The sequence below is a fragment of the Geotrypetes seraphini genome, chromosome 12 (genome assembly GCF_902459505.1).
Source record: "Geotrypetes seraphini chromosome 12, aGeoSer1.1, whole genome shotgun sequence".
NCBI classification, from domain to species: Eukaryota; Metazoa; Chordata; class Amphibia; order Gymnophiona; family Dermophiidae; genus Geotrypetes; species Geotrypetes seraphini.
Window position 1 is genome coordinate 43,968,316 of NC_047095.1, and position 20,459 is coordinate 43,988,774.

Below are 20,459 nucleotides of genomic sequence, written 5' to 3' on the forward strand. Positions count from 1 at the left end.
TTCTAAACCTCTCCCCTTTCAATTTCTCTGAGTGCCCCCTTGTACTTATTGATCCCCTTAATTTAAAAAATCTGTCCCTGTCTATTTTTTTTCTATGCCCTTCATGATCTTGAAGGTTTCTATCATGTCTCCTCTAAGTCTCCGCTTTTCCAGGGAGAAAAGCCCTAGCTTTTTCAGTCTGTCAGTATATGAGAGGTCCTCCATGCCCTTTATTAGCTTAGTTGCTCTTCTCTGGACCCAGTTAGTAGTTTACTGCTACTCCTGAACAGGAACTACATTTTATATACTAGGTATTTTGCATGCTAATAAAGTCATTATACTTACAAGAGACCTGCTTAAATGCACTTTCATGAGCTAAACAGTCGATATTCTGGGAACATCATCGTTCCTCCAAAACTTACTTGCTCCACTTCATCACTGAAGCTGACTGAACTGAGCATGCTTTTTAGCGCCAACATGTGCAACTAAAGTGTGCTGCTTTGGCTGCACAAGTAGGACTCATTCAGATGTCTTTGGCTGGCAGGCTTGAAATTCCCACCAACAAAGGTATATTTTAATGTAGCGGCAGCAATGAGAAGGGAAAGAGAATACCTGGCCCCCTCAGTCCACCTTTGGACCCTCCAAAAATGGACTTCTGACTCTGCCCCTGGATCAATCTACAGACTTTTTTCCTGATTGAGCTTGGGAATTTTCCTCCTTGGCTCCAAGTCTTGCACAAATTGAGGAACATTATTTGAAAATAAATGTCTTTGAACAAAGGGCATGATTAGATTGCATACCATACTTGTATTGCATATCTAGCAAAATAAATTTTATGATCAAACCACTTTGGAATCTAAGAAGGTTGGGGGTTTTTTAAACTTGTTATTAATTTGATGAATTTGCACAGTGTAAAAAGGATCACACTGATTTTAGTCTAGATTACACATAGTGATTTAACCACTAGAAATAATATAAAGAAGTTGAGATCCACTTTGCATCCTGCATGGCTGTAGACTTCTGTTCAATCTTACTTGTAAATCTGAAGTTTTCATATACATAATCCTCACTGTTGAATAGTTTGAGTTTTGCATTACATTGCTAAATACATAGCCTGTGTTTAAGATCACTGTGGTGTTGGACTTGGATATGGCAAGGCATGCACTTATCTTGAATGTCAGCCATTGTTTTTGTGTTGAACTAATGCTTTTGTATGCCGCTAACCAATTTTAACTGTAGTAATGTCTGATGCTAGTTAACTCTTCATTTCTTTTGTATTTCCTTCTTGAGCACTTTCACACCTCTTTCAACTCAATTTTGTATTTCATTTTCTGATAGTTATGTGTGGCTACATAACAGTTCCAAATAGATGCAGAGGGAAACGTAAAATTCAAGACGAGGCTTGTGGTCCGCAGCCTACAAAAGCATTACACTTGAGCAATACAAATGCTTTCAAGTCAACAGAATGCCTTCTACTTAGTTTAGTTCGCAGAGAGACAAAAGAAGAAAATCAACCGATAGATGCTGTTTCTTCAGAAAATCTAACAAATGATCATGAACTTCCAAAAGGATGCATCGGAAAAATACATTCTAATTCTGGGTGTAGAAGGGCCAGTGCTAATGACATAATGGGAGGAAGCTGTGAAAATCTTTCAGTCACAAGTGATGACTCTAAATCACATCTCAAATTCAGGCCAAGGTGCTTCTCGATGGAGGGAATTGCTGAAGATAATTTGGGCTTTCATAAAACAAGAAGTCTAAATATTGTCTGTCAGTCTGAACATAATTTATTATCAAATCAAGGTAATGAAGACCGATTTGGATATAAATCGGAGTTGGTGCTTGACTTTTGTTCAGACAACAGTCGCCATAAACTGTCCAATGCCTATACTAGTAGAGCCTTTTCAAGACGTGTACATGATCCAGAATTATATAGTGGACAACAGGAAGTAAATCGACGCAGGTCACAAAATGTAGAAGAATGTTGTAGAATAAATACACCAGTTGCAGAAATCACCATAAAACCAAATGATGTGGTTCAGCCTGTACAGAGGAAACTAGGTGGGACCAATGCAACTTCCACAGAAGAAAGACAGACTACTGAATCTGATATTGAATTTCTCCAAAAACTCAACCCAAGTATTATGGAACTTTCAGAAAATCTTGTAGCCCCAGCTTCCTTTCTGCCAACTACCACACAAAGCTGCCATGGCACACAAAGTAAGGTTGATGCATGTTTGCATGGAGTTTCTGGCTTATTGTGCTAACTATGTGCTGTGCTTCCTAGTTTCTTTTGCTAAATGTTAGTTTTTAAAATAGTTTTAAGTGGGGGAGCTTGTTGATTAGGTTGCTCTCTAATAAGTCAGATAATTATGTCATTAACATGGACAGCCTTTTATTTTCTGCCCCATAAATTGAAGATGCTAGAAATCTTATCTAACTGCATTGTTTTTGTGTGTCAACATCTTCTGTCTATTAGAGGGCAATTTCCAAAGCCATTGGTGGACATAAAACAGGGTCTTGTGGCAGTACTGTGATCTCTGAAAATAGCCTACCTCATCTGTGGCTTCATGTAATAGTTCCACCACATGCATAAACTTTACTTTTAGATGCTTGGGGAGAGGGCAGGAGCACACTTACTTGCCCACTCTTGACTTCTCCAAAGTACTGTATATACTCAAATATAATCCTAGATTTTTGGGTCAAAAAATGGCCCCAAAATTGGAGGGTCTCATTTTATATTTGAGTCCTTTCACTCTCAGACCATTGCAGACCTCTCCCTAGGCCTACCTTAAGCTCTGCTGGTCCAGGGCAAGAGCACTCTGTACTCAAAATGGCTGACGTGAGACTGCTGTGAGTTTGGTTTATATTCAAGTCAGCCTATTTTGGGGGAAAAAGATTATCTCAGTATATATTAGGATGGGTTTATATTCAAGTATATACAGTATATGCATAAGTTAACATGAGAAAAGTATGTATACAAATAGTAAATGCAGAATTTGGAACACAATTTTTCAGATAATTTCAGAATAACTTTTCCTTCCTGAAAACTGATATAAAGTCTGCAGATAAAAATTACATCCAGTCTTTCAAAAAAATGTATATTTATACTATTTCCTATTTGATCATTAACTTATTGTTGAGTAAGGTAGACTTTTGCCCTGTTTGCAGTTGCATTTTTAGACTATAAAGAAATTGTAAACCTTACCCTAACAAATGCAGTTTTAAAGTACACAAACTAATGTGTTGTTTTTTGGGGGGAGTTACATCAAGACACTCTTGAATTGATACCTAACAGAAGTTACCCTAACTTAACGTACTGAGCTGGTCATTTTAACATTTTTTTTAAACTTGCCTCTCTACTGAACCAACATTCTTGACATGAGTCTGAGAAACCAGCCTTCTCTCCCAAATTTAAAAATGAGCATTTTAGAAAAATATAACTCACTATTTTGCCAAGTGTTTTTATATCTTAGCATACTATATAGTAAATGTAATAAAATTATTTAAATACTAAATTCTCTAACTTCTAGGACTACTACAGCCTCACTTAGAGAGTGTTGCTATAGAAGCATTGCAGCTGTGCTGTTTGTTGCTTCCACCACCAAATCGTAGAAAGCTTCAACTTCTAATGCGTATGATTGCTCGAATCAGCCAAAATGTCGATATGCCACGACTTCATGATGCAATGGGAACTAGATCTCTGGTAAGAGCTTTCTTTAAATCTGTGTATAAATAAAACTTTTACTGCTTGCTTGGCAGGAAACATGACTCTTTTTTTGGTTGAGGGGCTGTCTCGGTAATTGAACTCTATGAAATCCTTATATTTGTAAGACTCATCAACATCAATGTGGACTTCATACAGGAATCATAATTTGAGTCCCAGAGCCAACTATTTAAAATAGATGATGCTAGGGATGTTACACAGGCAGTATGTACAACCTCTGAGAAGAAAGTCGTAAACACCATCGCTCAAACATGACACCTGTTAATTGGCTTAAGAACATATGGGTATTATCTGTTTCTGTGAGTCATAGCACTGTTACTATAATGAAATGGGAATAAAAATGGAGATAGATTTGGAGAAGAACCTTGGGTAGCTGTGAATAAAGACTTACAGTGCCTTATACTCGGGGGCAGTTTTGTTTTAAGCTGAATACCGAAACCAGGGGGAAGAAGCTACTCAGCACATGAAACAATGATATACTTTTTCAAGTGAAATAGAGATGGAAGTTTAGATTAGATAAAACTTAAGAAGAGACCTGTTGAGTCAGACCAAGGTTTGTTGAGCTGAGCATTCTGTTTCCAACAGTGGCCAGTCTGGGCCACAAGTTACCTGCAGATCTCGGAAAGTAGATCTATTTCTCATAGCTTATTCCCAGGGATGAGTAATAGCTCTCCTAAGTCTACCTGATTAATAATTTGTTATGGGCTTTTCCTATAAAAACATTCATGATAAGTTTTGTTTGTAATATTTAAGGAAGGGTGGGAGGGAAGGGATATATGTTTTTCTGATGATATTAGAAAGAATTTCAAGTGTTATAGAAGTTATAAATGTTGTATTTCTATACACTTGTATGATTTAAAATGTATAAAGAAATTATTTTTTTTTTAAAAAGAAACATTTCCAAGCCTCTCTTAAATCTCGTTATGCTAGTTGCCTTGATCACATTCTCTGGCCGTCAACAGATTCCACAACTAAATTCTGTCGCAAAGACATAGGATTCTGTACTAAAGCTGTTGTCGTCCTATAGTCGTGAACTTTGCAGAAAGGTGTCGCTCATATTTCAACTCCTCCTATTCACCAGTGGAGAATGGCTCCCTCTTCAGTTTTTCCTTTTGCAAGCAAACTGAGATGGTGTGTTCTGATCTGCTCTGCTTTGTTTTTATTATTTTACTAGTCTTTAAGCCCGATACATAGAATAGATGAGTGTGTCTGTCTGTCTTTCTTTCTCTCTCTTCTTGGACGCTGGCTGGCTGTCTGTCTTTTTTTCTTTGTCTCTCTCTCTCCTTGGACGCTGGCTGGTTGTCTTCCTTTCTGTCTGTCTCTCTGGCCCCCTGTCTGTCTGTCTGTCATTCTTTCTGTCTGTGTCTCCCTAGCCCCCTGCCTGCCTGTATTTCTCTGTTGTGCCATGCCTACCTGCTCCGTGGCCCCCTTCTGTTTTCTCCCTCCCAGAGCAAACCATGATTGCTGTCTGCCCCCCAGCATACCCCTCCCACCAAAGCAGTCCCCTTTCCCTCTCCCTCTAGCGACCTGTTGTTCCATGCCTGCCTGCTCCGTGGCCTCATTCCACCCTCCCAGAGCAAAGCATGATTGCTGTCTGCCCCCCAGCATACCCCTCCCACCAAAGCAGTCCCCTTTCCCTCTCCCTCTAGCGACCTGTTGTTCCATGCCTGCCTGCTCCGTGGCCTCATTCCACCCTCCCAGAGCAAAGCATGATTGCTGTCTGCCCCCCAGCATACCCCTCCCACCAAAGCAGTCCCCTTTCCCTCTCCCTCTAGCGACCTGTTGTTCCATGCCTGCCTGCTCCGTAGCCTCATTCCCCCCTCCCAGAGCAAAGCATGATTGCTGTCTGCCCCCCAGCAAACCCCTCCCCCCCCAAATCAGCCTCCTTTCCCTCTTGCCCTGGCCCCCTGCCTACCTGCCTGTATTGCTCCCAAACCCGGCTTCCTGGTCTCTTCTGGCCCACTGGCATGAACCGCTGCTGCTCCTCTTCAAAGCGACCGGCTGTAGCGAACCTTGCAGACCACACTCCATCTTGGTATCACGTTCCCTCTGACACGATCCCGCCTCTCGGGATCGCGTCAGAGGGAACGTGCTACTGAGGTGGAGAGCAGCCTGTGAGGTTCGCTACAGCCAGTCAGCGATCCTCAGCAGGTTACTTTGAAGAGGAGGGCAGACAACAAAGAGCAGTAGCGGGCCTTACAGTGAGTGAGGGCGGGAGGGGGGAGTCACCGGCGTGTTCCCTGCGTCCGTGTTCAAAAATAGAATTCGGCATGGAGGGACACATCATGCTGTCAGGGAACATGCCGTCCTAAGTGCGCATGTGCGCTTAGAGTTTTATTATAGAGGATGGTCTTTTTGTCCGTTAGTACTTTTTTCCTGCATGGATTCGGGGAAGGAATGCAGACCCATGAGGACCGGCTGCTACTTGAAAGCCAATCTCTTGGAGTACTTGTGGAGCCAGCTTGCTTTGTCATCCATCTAAAGCTCGGGGTCTGCTCCCCTGGAAGCTTGCTTACCTGTTGAGAGGTTTGAGTGCAGGCTCTGGAGACCCTGTGTAATAACCCTTTCAGTATCAGAACTGGCTGCAAATTATCTCCCCCGATGCGCCGTGTGGATTTTCAGAGTTTGCAGTTCTTGATCAGTCGTCCTGATCGGCAGCCAGAAGATTTCAAGTTGTGAATTAGTTTCCAGTAGTCTCTGAGGCAGAAATCCTTTCCCTGCAGGCAGGCTGCTACAAGCTGACAGACAAGCACCAGAAGCCACATAGCATACTCCGTTTATTCCCTATGGGGAAAATCGGGGGGGGGGGGGACAGAAAAAGTTAACTCTGAGGATTTCTGGGTTAGAGTTAAGTTCCTCCACCTCCAAAACCCTTTTTTTTTTTTTTTTTTGCATTTCAGGAAAGCTTCTATGGGCTGTTTTTGGTGTGATTTAGCTGGCGGCATTGCATTTCAGGAAAGCTTCTATGGGCTGTTTTTGGTGTGATTTAACTGGCAGCTGCCATCTTGGGTTTTTATCAAATTTTTTTTTTTCAAAAGCTTAAGGTTCTGAAGAATAATCTATTGCTGTAACACATTGGGGGAATGTTTGAGCTCCAAAAATGTTTGATTGGTATGATTATTTCAGTGTTTCAGTTATTCAATTTCAATGTTTAACATGTTTGTTATATTTTCAGAGCAGAAAAGAGTTGTAGTTCAGGGAGTTTCCCATACCCCTCTTTCTCATGTGTTTCTATATAGGGCTATCGCCTGCTTTGGTACAAACTGAAGGGGCAGCAGAGCCCTCTAGTCAAGGAAGATGTGTTAAAAAACAAACAAACTGGAGTTGATTCATTCTGCATGACTCACGAGCATGGGGAGAGTACCCTACCGTCCAAAATGACATACCTATCTACTAGAAAAGATATTAGCAAGATAATCTAATCTTTTTATAGTTTGATTAGCTTCTTATTCTTAGGGATAGGTGTAATTATAATCTCCAAACTGACAAAAAAAATCCCAATCTTCAAAGCATAGGGTATAAACAGGGGGATGGAAAAGGATCTCAGACATGACCCGTCTTGCCACAATTACTGGCTTTCTCAAAGTGTCACATAAACTGCTGCATAATTATTCAGGTTAGCATTCAGTTCCAAGGGTCCCTTCACACTGTGGCTGCCTGCAACATTTAAGATAAGTACCATGTGGCGCAGTGGTTAAAGCTACAGCCTCAGCACCCTGGAGTTGTGGGTTCAAACCCACGCTGCACCTTATGACCCTTGGCAAGTCACTTAATTCCCCCCCCCCTTTGCCCCAGGTACACAAGATAGATTGTGAGCCCACCGGGACAGACAGGGATAAATGCTTGAGTACCTGAATAAACTCATGTAAACTGTTCTGAGCTCTCCTGGAAGAACGGTATAGAAAATTGAATAAATAAATAAATAAAAGAATATATTGAATACCATTCACATGAATATGGTTTTAATGAATATTTAATGGAGAATATTTTAAGATAAATCATTAATAAAATGATTAAAATTACTTTAAGTAAATAAAATAGGAAGGAGGAGGTTTTTCAGGATCAATGAATGAAACATGGAACCTTGTCAGACGTGGCTGAGATTATTCCCTGTTACCAAACAGGTTTCTGAGATCCTTTTCTTCCCCCTGTTTATACCCTATGCTTTGTAGAGTGGGATTTTTTTTTTTTTGTCAGTTTGACGTTTTTCCAGTTGGTCTCACTCACATCTTCATTGTATATCAATGTGTAATTATAATCTTCCCTACATTTCTAGGAAATATGTGAGCAGATATTACTCATTTTTTATCTGTCTCAAATTGACTCCTAATGCTGAGTACTTTATTTTGAAAATCTGCTAATTGAGAAGCTGTCCAAGTTACTGTCATGCATTTGCTGAACATCTATCAGAGTTAAATATTTAAGAGAGGAAGCCACCCCTATTTGGTTGGAATAATTTTTATTTTTACCTTTTAGCTATGATCAGTTATTGAATACATGTAAACTGTGTATACCTGTGTTTCTAGCACTCTGCACCGAGTCTCTCAACTAAAATCAGATGTCACCTACTTGTTTGGCTAACTTATGCTGCTAACCACTGAGAGCCTTATTTTTTAATAAATGTTTGCTTTCTCTATGTTTAATAAGATCAATTTTTCATTTTGACCATTTATTATAATATTTTCAGATGTTACAGACTTTTTCTCGATGTGTGTTATGCTGTGCAGAAGAAGTAGATCTCGATGAGCTGCTTGCCACAAGATTAGTTTCTTTCCTAATGGATCATCATCAGGAAATTCTTCAAGTACCAGTTTATTTGGCTAATGCAGTAGAGGATCATATAGACTATCTTAAAAAAGTTCAGGTAATATATGGTATTAAGAACTTAAATGGGTTATCATTGTACAATAGAATCTCAGTTGACCGGCAAAAAAATTGTCAGTAAAAAATATATATATATATTGTCTCCCACACTCCTAAGTGTCCAAAGTGGTGCTCCTGACCCAATAACCTCCTTCCTCCCTCTAGCCAAAGAGGCATCATCAGCAGCCATAAATCTCCTTCCAGCTCTCGGAGCATCATGGCAGCCACCAATCTCCCTCTATTCCCAAAGCAATAGAGCTGGTCCTGATGACTTCCTCCTTTCTGAAGCAGCAGAGCCGGTCCTGACTCCCTTCCTCCCTCACTTGACGATAGAGTGGCAGCCAGCAAGCAGAGGTAGCACCAGTAAACGGGCAGCTACTGGCCAGAGGAGAGGCCCTGCCAGGGCTGGCCAGAAGCTGTCTGTTTTCCGGCACTACCTCTGCTTGTTGGCTGCCACCACATCGTCAAGTGAGTGAGGGGGGACGGGGGGTTGTTAGGACCGGCTCTGCTGCTTCAGGAATAGAGGGAGGAACCGGCTCTACTGCTTTGGGAAGGGAGGGGGTTGTCAGGATTGGCTCTGCTACTTCGGGTAAGGGAGGGAGGTTGTGGGAGAGAAGGGTGACGAGAAAGTCACTAAGATGGAAGTGAAGAAGTTGCTGGACCTACAAGTGGGGGTAGGGGGATGATAGAGTGAGGTGGAAAAGGGGACAACTATTTGTACATTACCTCTCAAATAACCAGAAACTACAGTTATCCAGTATCCACCAATCCCCATGGGTGCCGGATAACTGAGATTCTACTGTACAGTATTTTATTTAATACTTAAGCAGTTTGTTTATTGAAGAGTTTCTATACCACTGCTAATGACTGAGAGTCAATTCAGAGTGATTTACATGAGCTTCTGTGAATATGTTGCAATACAGTTATGAAGAGCCTCTGTGAGGTATTACAATGTATGGGCTAAAGGGGCTTCTGTAAAGATATTGCGATAGAGTTTTTAATGCCGGCATAATTATACCATAATCAGTCATCCTACTTATATTACCAGCATATCGATCATCTTATTTATATGCATATGTTTATACCAAGTCAAACATCCTACATATATACACATATAATCCTAGGTTTACTATTTCAGCTAAGTGCACTATATTTACATGCATCCTAAGGAGGTTGGCCATTTCAACTAAATATAATCTATTTACATGCATCCCTGAAAGTTCTAGCTTCTCTCTGTCAACTTCATAATGTCAGTTGAAGCAGTCTGAGAAAAAAGCTAACGGGAATACAACAGATATGGTCAATGTCACTCCTCTACAGGAATTTTTCTTATGGTGGATAGTTTGGTCTAATTTGATTCAGGGACTTCCATTCTAAATTGTCCCGCACAAGATAATGACAAGGATGTGTCCGTCCTAGGTTTGGGAGCTTGTGAAAATGGGCTTAACACTCAAAATCAATGGTCCTTTTCTAGAGACCTAGTTACATATCAGTCTCCTGGAACACTGAGCGTTATGGAATGCTCTAAAGCAAACTCAAATCACATAAGGGGCCGAAATCTAAAACGCAGGCTACGTTGTGGGCCAGATTTTTTTATTAAGATACTTGCCCCCTCCTTTGCTGATGCTCACTGTGGGCCCCAGCGACGGAGAGGGTTAATCTTAATAGAAGTATAGAGATGCAACCTCTCCAACCCCACGCCTGCTACAAAATAAATAAAAGACTTTTCCTCTCTTTTAGGTCCTAGTTCACACTTGCTGTCTAACACCAGCTTTGGCAGGATACATATTTCAAATCTGACATATTGTAATCACAAAATAGAAATTAAAATTATTTTTTCTACCTTTTGTTGTCTGGTCATTTTGCTTTTGGTCCCAGTTTCTCTTTCTGATTTTGTCTATCTTCTAATTCTTTTCCAGTCTGCTGTCCATTTTTTTTCTCCTCTTCTCTCTTGCTCCAGTCCCTGTCTCCAACATATTGATTTTTCCCTCTCAACTTTTCTCCTTTTTTCTTTTTTTCCTCTCTCCACTCAAATCTTGCCCTCTTTCTCATCCTTCTCCTTTTTAAATTTTCAGCTACCTATCAATTGTCCATCTTCTCTTATTCTGTATCTCTCCCATTTCCCATCTCACTCCTTTCCCAGCCTCCTATTTCCTTCTGTCTCTTCTCCTGGTCCGGTCCAACATTTTGCTCTATCTCTTTTCTGTTGTTCTTCCCTCCCCCCTTGATGCTGAACAATGAGAAGAAAAACAAAGGAAATGCTAGCTCTAGTCCAGTGTTTCTCAACTCGGTCCTGGAGTATCCCCTTGCCAGTCAGGTCTTCAAGATATCCACAATGAATGTGCATTAAAGACATTTGCATATAATGGAGGTAGTGTATGCAAATTCAGTGTGGATATCATGAAAACCTGACTGGCATCCTGGTGTTGGATCCGCTCCAGGTGGAGATGGTTATACAGTAGAGTTTTATAAATCATTTCAAAATACCCTATTGCCTTATTTATTAAATTTATATCAGGCTCAACTAATGAAGGGTTGTATTACAGGCACTATGGCAGAATCTTTAACTATAGTTTTACCAAAGCCAAATAAAGACCCCACTTTGGTTTCAAATTATAGGCCTATTTCTTTAATCAATGTAGATGGTAAACTTTTAGCTAAGACATTGGCTTTAAGATTGGCTAAAGCTCTCCCTTTCATTATAGGTATGCATCAAACAGTATTCATTGCTCAAAGACATTCTTCTAATAATACTAGGTTGGCATTTCATATGCTGTATTTAACAAAAGCCATGAAAGAGCCGGCTTTTTCTGTGTCCTTGGATGCAGAGAAGGCCTTTGACAGAGTAGAATGGACCTTCATGTATCAAGCAATGGAATGGTTTGGTATAGTTTCAGGATTTATACAAATAATACAAACGTATAGCTCCCCTGCTGCTAGGTTGTATATTAATAATAATTTTTCAGAACGTTTTAATTTGCAGAGGGGGGTTAGACAAGGTTGTCCCTTATCTCCTTTGCTTTTTGATATTGTTTTGGAACCCTTGTTATTAGCTATTCAACAGGTGAAGGAGATACAGGGTATTCCGCATTCAGATAGAGAATATAAAGTATCTGCATGTGTGGATGATATCTTGCTTTATTTGAGAAATCCAGAAAAAATCATTCCATGCTTGCTTGAGTTGATTGTGAAATTTGGAAAGTTTTCAGGTTATAAGATAAATTGGAATAAATCAGAAGTTCTTCCACTTAATGTACATTGTACAAAAGGTTTATTTGATACATTTTCTTTTGTATGGAAGGAAGATGGTCTAAAATATTTAGGAGTTTGGATCAAAAAATACAGTGGATGATACAATGAAAAATGTTTATTACAGAAGGTAACAGAAATGTGTGAGCAATGGAATCCTCTGCACCTATCTTGGTGGGGGAGAGTACAAACTGTTAAAATGATGATTTTACCTGTGGTTTGTTACCAAATGGGAATGTTACTAGTTTTTTTTCAGGGGTCTTTTTATAAAAAGTTAAATATTATTCTAACAAAATTTATTTGGCTGGGTAAAATTCCTAGAATTGCTTTAGTGTCTTTGCAGAAGACGATTATGGAGGGGGGTAAATTTTCCTAATTTCTTTAGGTATCATCAGGCCTATATTTTGCATCAAGGTATGTATTGGGTCCTCCCAGAGCCCATTGATAATATCCCAGACTGGTTTTGGTTAGAATGGTGACTCATGTTTCCTTTGCGACTTGGTCATGTACTTAGTATCAAAATGCCTAGGCTATATAAAGAACATAGAATATTTGTTGATACATGGAAAACTCTACGATATGTAAATAGTCTAACTCCTATTCCGATAAATAAATCAACAAATCAAACGATTTGGCTTAACTCCAAGATCAAAATTGGCGGTTTTAAAATTATCTGGAAGCATTGGATGCTGGCAGGAATACATACATTGGAAGATGTGATATCTAATGGTAAGCTGCTTGAGTTTTCACAATTGCAACATAAATTTGGTCTCAACAAATCACAAAGTTTTAGATCAGTGATGGCTAACCTTTTTGAGCCCAAGTGCCCAAACTGCCGCACAAAACCAAATAATTTCCTCAAAGTGCCAGCACGTCAATTAAACCTTAATAACAAGATTTTAGTATCTAAAAACTCTTTATAAAGTTGCCTGAACTATGTAACATCATTTTTAAAGGTTGGAATCTTTGTATTGTCAGAGAATCAATTTGATTCACAATCCTTTGGTTTTCATTTCAATTTATTGGCAATTTATAATGTTTTAATGATTTCATTCAATTTAATGAATTTAGGAAGAATTTGATTCAGTTACACAATATATTTTAAATGTATTATTCACATAACATGTCAAATGTATCCTGAGTAAAAAAAAAAGATAAACTTCTTAAAACTGTTAACTGTGTCAAGACTCGGTGTGTATTCCCAAAGAGTCTATACATGTTTTTTTGTAAAATTTACAATCAAATTTGAAAATAGTTAAATCATTACATTTCTAATAATATGATGTAAAGAAAACAAAAGAGCTTTCAATTAAACCAACCGTTTTTATTGGAAATTCCAGATTGGAATACAACAGGGCCATGTAAAGTCCCTTTTTTAAATAACATCTTTAAATAATATTTAAATAACTTAGAAAGTGTCTTAACTGCAAACTGAAAACAGTGCTTCATGTAAACATATGCATTGGGCATGCTCTGAAAAAAATTAATGTGATTTTTGTTGTTGCATGCATGCTGATAATTAACTTGTCAATCCTTGGCTCATAGTGCGTTGATTTCAGAGCAACACATGCAGCACTCATGTCATCCGTTAATCTGTTTCTAGCATCAGATTTTATATGATTCAAAGCCGAAAACAGCTGCTCACAAGCATAGGATGACCCAAACAAAGTAAGAAGAGCAATCCCAAGTGCTTTCATGGACTTAAAATTGTCTGGCAGAGAATTCCACGCTTTTAGGATTTCATTTTCAGAACTGCTAGCAGTGATTTCATTTGTCACCCTTTCACACTCAATACGTTCAAGAGCCGCACGCAGGTCATTGAATTTACTTTTCCAGATAGAGCTTTCTTGAAATTCCAGTAGCTCCATTTCCAAATTTTGAATATCCAACCACTGTAAGCAGGAAAGATCAAGATCTTCAAATGTGGACTTTTCTGGGGAAGTTATAAATGAAAAGGTTGTCTCCATCTTACGGAACTGAGAAAATCTTTTACTAAAATTCTCCTTTGCTTCGGCTACAATGGTGGAATATGCTTTGTGGATTTTCTGGTGTTTTTTATGACTGTCCACAAATGTTGTAGAATTATCCAAATGTATTTTTAGGTTGGGAAAATATTTTAGCTGTCCACTCTCAAGGTCTTTTTCAAAAACATGCAATTTTCTCTCAAAAGCTTTGATGTCACTAAACATGCTTTCTGCTGTTTTTCCCATGCCTTGTAATTTTTTGTTTAGTACATTAAAGTGGTTAGTAAAATCTGTAAAGAACATGAGGTTGGTAAGCCAGGCCATGTTGGTGAATTGAGGATAGTCTTCCCCCTTTTCGTTCATAAATAGCCTAACTTCTTCCAAGCAGGCCACAAATCTCTCTAACACTCGTCCTCTGCTCAGCCACCGGACATTATTGTACATCAGTAAAATGTTATATTGTGCCTGAACCTCATCAAGAAGGGCTTGAAATTGTCGAAAATTAAGAGCATGCGCCATGATGAAGTTCACCATTTTTGTTACATCTTTGAGGACATCGTCAAGTTTTTTGCTGCTTTCTTTGGCGCAGAGAGCCAAAGAAATTTAATCAGTGGATGTTTTGCTTCCTTAGCAAAGAAATGAATGAATCCTGATGTTGTCCCCACCATGCTAGGTGCTCCATCACTAGTAACTGAAACCACTTTTTCTGGACTTATGTCTAGTGATGAAAAAGCCTCCATCACAGCATTGTGGATATCTATCCCTTGTGTTCTTCCAGGCAAAGACAGCAGTTTTACCAGCTCTTCTCTCATGATGTCACCAGTAGCATAACGCAAAATGAGCGCTAGTCTTGCATGGTTAGTAATATCTGTACTTTCATCCAAGCACATGGAGTAGAAGGGTGCTTTTTGTAAGTCGCAAGTAAGCTGTTGACTAACATCAGCAGCCATTCGCAGAACCCTATCTTTTGCAGTATTTCTGCTTAGCGGCATCTCAGAGATGCGCTGCACAATTTTATCCTTGTTTTGGAAATCATGGAAGAGTGAATTACTCCCAGCCAAAATTGCCTTTTTGATAAAATCTCCATCAGAGAGGGGCTTACCATGTTTTGCCATGCACAGTGAAATTTGAAAGCTGGCAACTGTAAGATGATTAGTTTTTGAAAGATAGATGCTAAAACTAAGAGACTGGGAGTGATATTTCTTTAATTTTCCTACAAGGAACTCTTTTCTTTGAGCTAAACCAAGTTCAGCAACACTGTTATGGTTGGTCTCAAAGTGACGTTTGACACTTGATGTGCGAGACACAACACTTTCATTACACATAATACATAATGCTTTCCCACTGCGTTCAATCACTCCATATGTCTCTGTCCAGGCCTCTTAGAATGGTCTTCCACTATCTGTTTTTGCTTTTTTTGCTGTACTCATTTTCTTTGTTCTAGACTTCAAGCCTACAAAAAGATAAAATTTGTATAATAAAAAAAATCTAATGAAGTGCTGTATACAAATCCGTCCCCATAAAAAAATATGTGATTGGGGAATTTTACTAATTGTAGACATCCGTTTTGGTAAAAAAATATACTGTCCGGGTGAAAACCGGACTTGTGCAACCCTAACCTGGACACCCCTAGACAAATAGCCAGATAATTTAATAGGTTTTTAAAAAGGAGCCCAGGCAAGTTTATAATTAACATTAGTAATATTGGTCCAATTAAACTTAGGCAGCACAGGTAGGGCAAAGTAGAATGCAGATTGCGTCTCCTGTTCTCCTCAAGTCTCCCGCCAGGGTGGGAGGGCGTGACAGAAGAACGCTCGGTGCTGTAGGCGAGTACCTGGGCGGGTTCAGAGGCGGAGGCGGGGAGTGAGACTTTGCTTCTCACAGCCCCGCGACGGTTCAGGCAGCCGCGAGGAACACATTGCCAGGCAGGGCCGGACTGGGACAAAAAATAGGCCCGGGCATTTTAGGTTGAGCAGCCCAATCACATGACCTCACGCAGGCCCCGCCCATTGAAGTCCAGGGGCAAGGCTAAAATGCAGAAGCACACTTGAGAGGCACGGCCAGCCACTAATAAGTAAGGAGTGCAACAGCCAACACACAAGAAGATGTGACATGGGGAGGAGAGAGAGAGAAGATGGGACATGGAGGGGGGGGGAAAGAAGATCCATATCCTTACCTCTCTAGCATGGGAGCACTAGGAACTGTTCCTGATTACAGATGTCACATGTGGAGTCACACTACAGCCTCACTGAGTTCCTGTGACAGACTCAGTGTGAAGCTTCTCTTCCTCCCCCCACTTCCCCCTCACACACTGCCTGGCTCATAGGATACTAAGGGGAAGACAGGCAGGCTAAACATCCACTCACAGGACTGCAGCCAGCACAGGAGGATGGGCCGCGGCCCACCGGGACAATGCCCGGTCCTCCCAATGGCCAGTCTGGCCCTGTTGCCAGGTGAGCTGCAAAGCAGACACAGGCACACTCGCCTCCCACCGCGCCGCATATCTTAATTGCGGACCTTCCCGCGTGCCAGCTGCAAGGCCTTCGCGTGCCACAGTTGGCACGCGTGCCATAGGTTCGCCATCGCTGTTTTAGATGGTTACAATTGAAGCAGGCCATTCAGGCGGGGTTCCCTGAATGGAAAACTCTTAATAATTAATATAGTTTGGAATTCTTATGCTTTCAGGTAGATTTAATGGGGCACCAGGCCGCACAGTGGTATAAATTAATATCTGGATTTGTGAATAAAAATCCAAAAACTGGTCTTTGGGACATTTGGAGCATTGAGATTAAGCATCAAATTAATGCGTCTCAATGGCCATGAATTTGGTCTTGGAGGATGAGATGTACAGTGTCTGCATCTATGAGACAAACTTGGTTCTTTCTTTTGCATAGAGCTTTTTGGACCCCTGTTCGTTTACAAAAACTAGATAGCTCTAAGTCTAATAGATGTTGGCACTGTCATCTTGAGGCTGGGACATTAGATCACCTTTTACTCTATTGTCCATTTATATTAGTATTTTTGGAAATCAATTTGGCCTCAAATCAATAGGATGTTAGAGAATCCGGTAGCCTTGACATATGATACTATTTTATTTGGCATGTCAATGAGAGCGAAGAGTCAGATTTCGTCAAATAATAACAAACTTTTATTTATATTGACTGGAGTTGCTATTCAACAGATTACATTCAATTGGAAAAATCATAGCAGATTAAATTACAGTTTCTGGTGGAATTCTGTGTGTCATATATATAAAATGGAGCGCACAATAGCAACACAAAGGATATTTTGGTAAATTTCAGAAGATTTGGGGACCATTAATAGATTTTTGTAATGAGTAATAACGTTTTCCCAAAGTAAGATATTTGACATGGAGGGGTGTGGATGGGTAATAAATATTAAATCCTATAATGTATAAGAGTATTTAACTGTTTTTGATGTATTGGGAATGGAACTTTTGTAAGGGGTTGGGAGGGTTTTCTAACTTGATATCAATTGTTTAGATACTAGGAATAGTTCATAATATTCAAAATACAGTGGTGCCTCGCATAACGGACGCCTCGCACAGCGAACGCTGCGCACAACGAACTTTATGTCTTGATCCGTACAACGAACTTCGTTTCACACAACGAAGTCGCCCGAGCTGCATCCTTCCGCGCAGGCACTGCGCTTAACTGCCCTCTCTCCGCCTGGTTCCCTCTTGCCCCCCCCGACTCCCCGACACGATCGGGGCAAGAGGGAGCTCAAGCCCTCTTGCCCCCCCCGACTCCCTGACACGATCGGGGCAAGAGGGAGCTCAAGCCCTCTTGCCCCCCCGACTCCCCGACACGATCGGGGCAAGAGGGAGCTCAAGCCCTCTTGCCCCCCCGACTCCCCGACACGATCGGGGCAAGAGGGAGCTCAAGCCCTCTTGCCCCCCGACTCCCCGACACGATCGGGGCAAAAGGGAGCCCAAGCCCTCTTGCCCCGCCGATTCCCCAACTCCCCGACAATATCGGGCCAGGAGGGAGCCCAAGTCCTCCTGGCCACGGCGACCCCCTAACCCCACCCTGCACTACATTACGGGCAGGAGGGATCCCAGGCCCTCCTGCCCTCGACGCAAACCCCCCCTCCCCCCAACGACCGCCCCCCCCAAGAACCTCCGACCGCCCCCCCAGCCGACCCGCGACCCCCCTGGCCGACACCCCCAACCCCCTTCCCCGTACCTTTCTGTAGTTGGCCGGACAGACGGGAGCCAAACCCGCCTGTCCGGCAGGCAGTCATCGACGGAATGAGGCCGGATTGGCCCATCCGTCCCAAAGCTCCGCCTACTGGTGGGGCCTAAGGCGCCTGGGCCAATCAGAATAGGCCCGGGAGCCTTAGGTCCCTCCTGGGGGCGGGGCCTGAGGCACATGGTCGGGTTGGGCCCATGTGCCTCAGGCCCCGCCCCCAGGAGGGACCTAAGGCTCCCGGGCCTATTCTGATTGGCCCAGGCGCCTTAGGCCCCACCAGTAGGCGGAGCTTTGGGACGGATGGGCCAATCCGGCCTCATTCCGTCGATGGCTGCCTGCCGGACAGGCGGGTTTGGCTCCCGTCTGTCCGGCCAACTACAGAAAGGTACGGGGAAGGGGGTTGGGGGTGTCGTGGGGGTCGGCCAGGGGGGTCGCGGGTCGGCTGGGGGGGGCGGTCGGAGGTTCTTGGGGGGGGGCGGTCGTTGGGGGGAGGGGTGGTTTGCGTCGAGGGCAGGAGGGCCTGGGATCCCTCCTGCCCGTAATGTAGTGCAGGGTGGGGTTAGGGGGTCGCCGTGGCCAGGAGGACTTGGGCTCCCTCCTGGCCCGATATTGTCGGGGAGTTGGGGAATCGGCGGGGCAAGAGGGCTTGGGCTCCCTTTTGCCCCGATCGTGTCGGGGAGTCGGGGGGGCAAGAGGGCTTGAGCTCCCTTTTGCCCCGATCGTGTCGGGGAGTCGGGGGGGCAAGAGGGCTTGAGCTCCCTCTTGCCCCGATCGTGTCGGGGAGTCGGGGGGGCAAGAGGGCTTGAGCTCCCTCTTGCCCCGATCGTGTCGGGGAGTCGGGGGGGGCAAGAGGGCTTGAGCTCCCTCTTGCCCCGATCGTGTCGGGGAGTCGGGGGGGCAAGAGGGCTTGAGCTCCCTCTTGCCCCGATCGTGTCGGGGGTGCCAGGGACCACACGGAGTCACCCACCGTACCACCCGATTCGGGTAAGCGCAGGTATCGGTGGGTGGCTTATTTGCGGGGGGTGCCTTATTTTACATTTTTTTCTAAAAAGGGGGGGCTGTCTTATTTGATGGCCCTGCCTTATCATCGGGGAAACACGGTAGAAAAAAAAAAAATGAACAGTTAAGTCCCAGTTTTTGCCGCTGAGACTCTGCCCTCTCACTGTAAAATTAGACTCTACTTAGTCTGTCTTTAAATTTAAAAAATGTGTGTTGTTTTAAAAAACAATTATGTTTTTAGATGTATCTAAATAAAAATAATAACCAAAAATTTATCTTTTTTTATGTCATCTTAGCATATTTTATGCTACAGAACAAATTATTTTTTTTAACATGTATTCCTATGGGAAAACGCGTTTCACACAACGAACGTTTCACATAACAAACTTGCTCCTGGAACGGATTAAGTTCGTTGTGTGAGGCACCACTGTATTATAGAATATAGGTATTGGCTGAAAAGTTATATTTTTAATGATATGAAAATTAATCAAGTGTATATTTATAAGTTTGAATGATTTTTCTTATACACTTGTTGTAATATGTAAAAATGAATAAAGAATTTAAAAAAAAAAAAAACCTGACTGGCAAGGGGGTACTCCAGGACCAAGTTGAGAAACATTGCTATAGTCCACCATAATAGGGAAATCCAATAAAATTGAGGTAGTTTTTTATGTGAAGCAAAAATTATTCAAGGAGAAAGGAAAAACTGTATATGGAAAACCAAAAGACAAATTACATAACTGATTTCTATTAATCTTATCGTCTGAATTCTAGTTACAAAAAAAGTAGTCGGATGACACACGCCTATTTGAAATGTTACAATACATTTACACAGGAACTTTTTTAAAAAGTAGCACTCATTTGAAGAACTCCAGAATACTATAATAAAACCATTTTCCTCCGTGTCTACCTTCCTCTAGAAACATCGGGGAATGCCAATTCTTTCATTCTCATAAACAACTTTAATTTTTTAGTTTTAGAATATTTCAAAATTTAATCTTTTTCAGCACTTATTTTTGTTTTCTCGGCCACCTCCATTAGTGAAACCAGTTAGCTCCACAGGGCTCTTATTTTTTTTTTTTTTAAATCTTTATTCGTTTTCATATCTTACAACAAGTGTATAATATTCAATCAAAAATAAATTTTACAAATCACTTGACATTCTTACTTATAATCATCAAAACATAAAAGAATCCCTCCCCACCCATCCCACCCATTAGTAATAAACCAGTTAAAACAAATATAATATATCCCAATCCCACCCTACTTATAACCTTATATAATAAAAAAAGGGGTGGTTAAGGTATCTGATCATTAGAATATGTAATCAATGGCCCCCAAATCTTTTTAAAATTATGATAATTTCCTTGCTGTATAGCAAGCACTCTCTCCATTTTATAAATATGACAGTCTGAATTCCACCAAAGTATAATCCTTCCAATTTCCAGTAATATGTTGAATGGCAAC

At 41.6% G+C, this 20,459-nt stretch overlaps 1 protein-coding gene across 3 annotated transcripts in view; it reads left to right on the top strand.

The window, feature by feature from the left end:
- DEPDC1 (DEP domain containing 1) overlaps positions 1 to 20,459 on the top strand; it is a 73,109-nt gene that overhangs the window by 40,153 nt on the left and 12,497 nt on the right. For 2 of the 3 annotated variants that reach the window (XM_033917212.1, XM_033917213.1), the window contains exons 8-10: positions 1,318 to 2,199; positions 3,513 to 3,685; positions 8,394 to 8,570. In XM_033917212.1, the coding sequence (XP_033773103.1) occupies positions 1,318 to 2,199; positions 3,513 to 3,685; positions 8,394 to 8,570 (1,232 nt within the window). The remainder of the gene's footprint in view (positions 1 to 1,317; positions 2,200 to 3,512; positions 3,686 to 8,393; positions 8,571 to 20,459) is intronic. The other variant, XM_033917214.1, reaches the window with a different exon arrangement.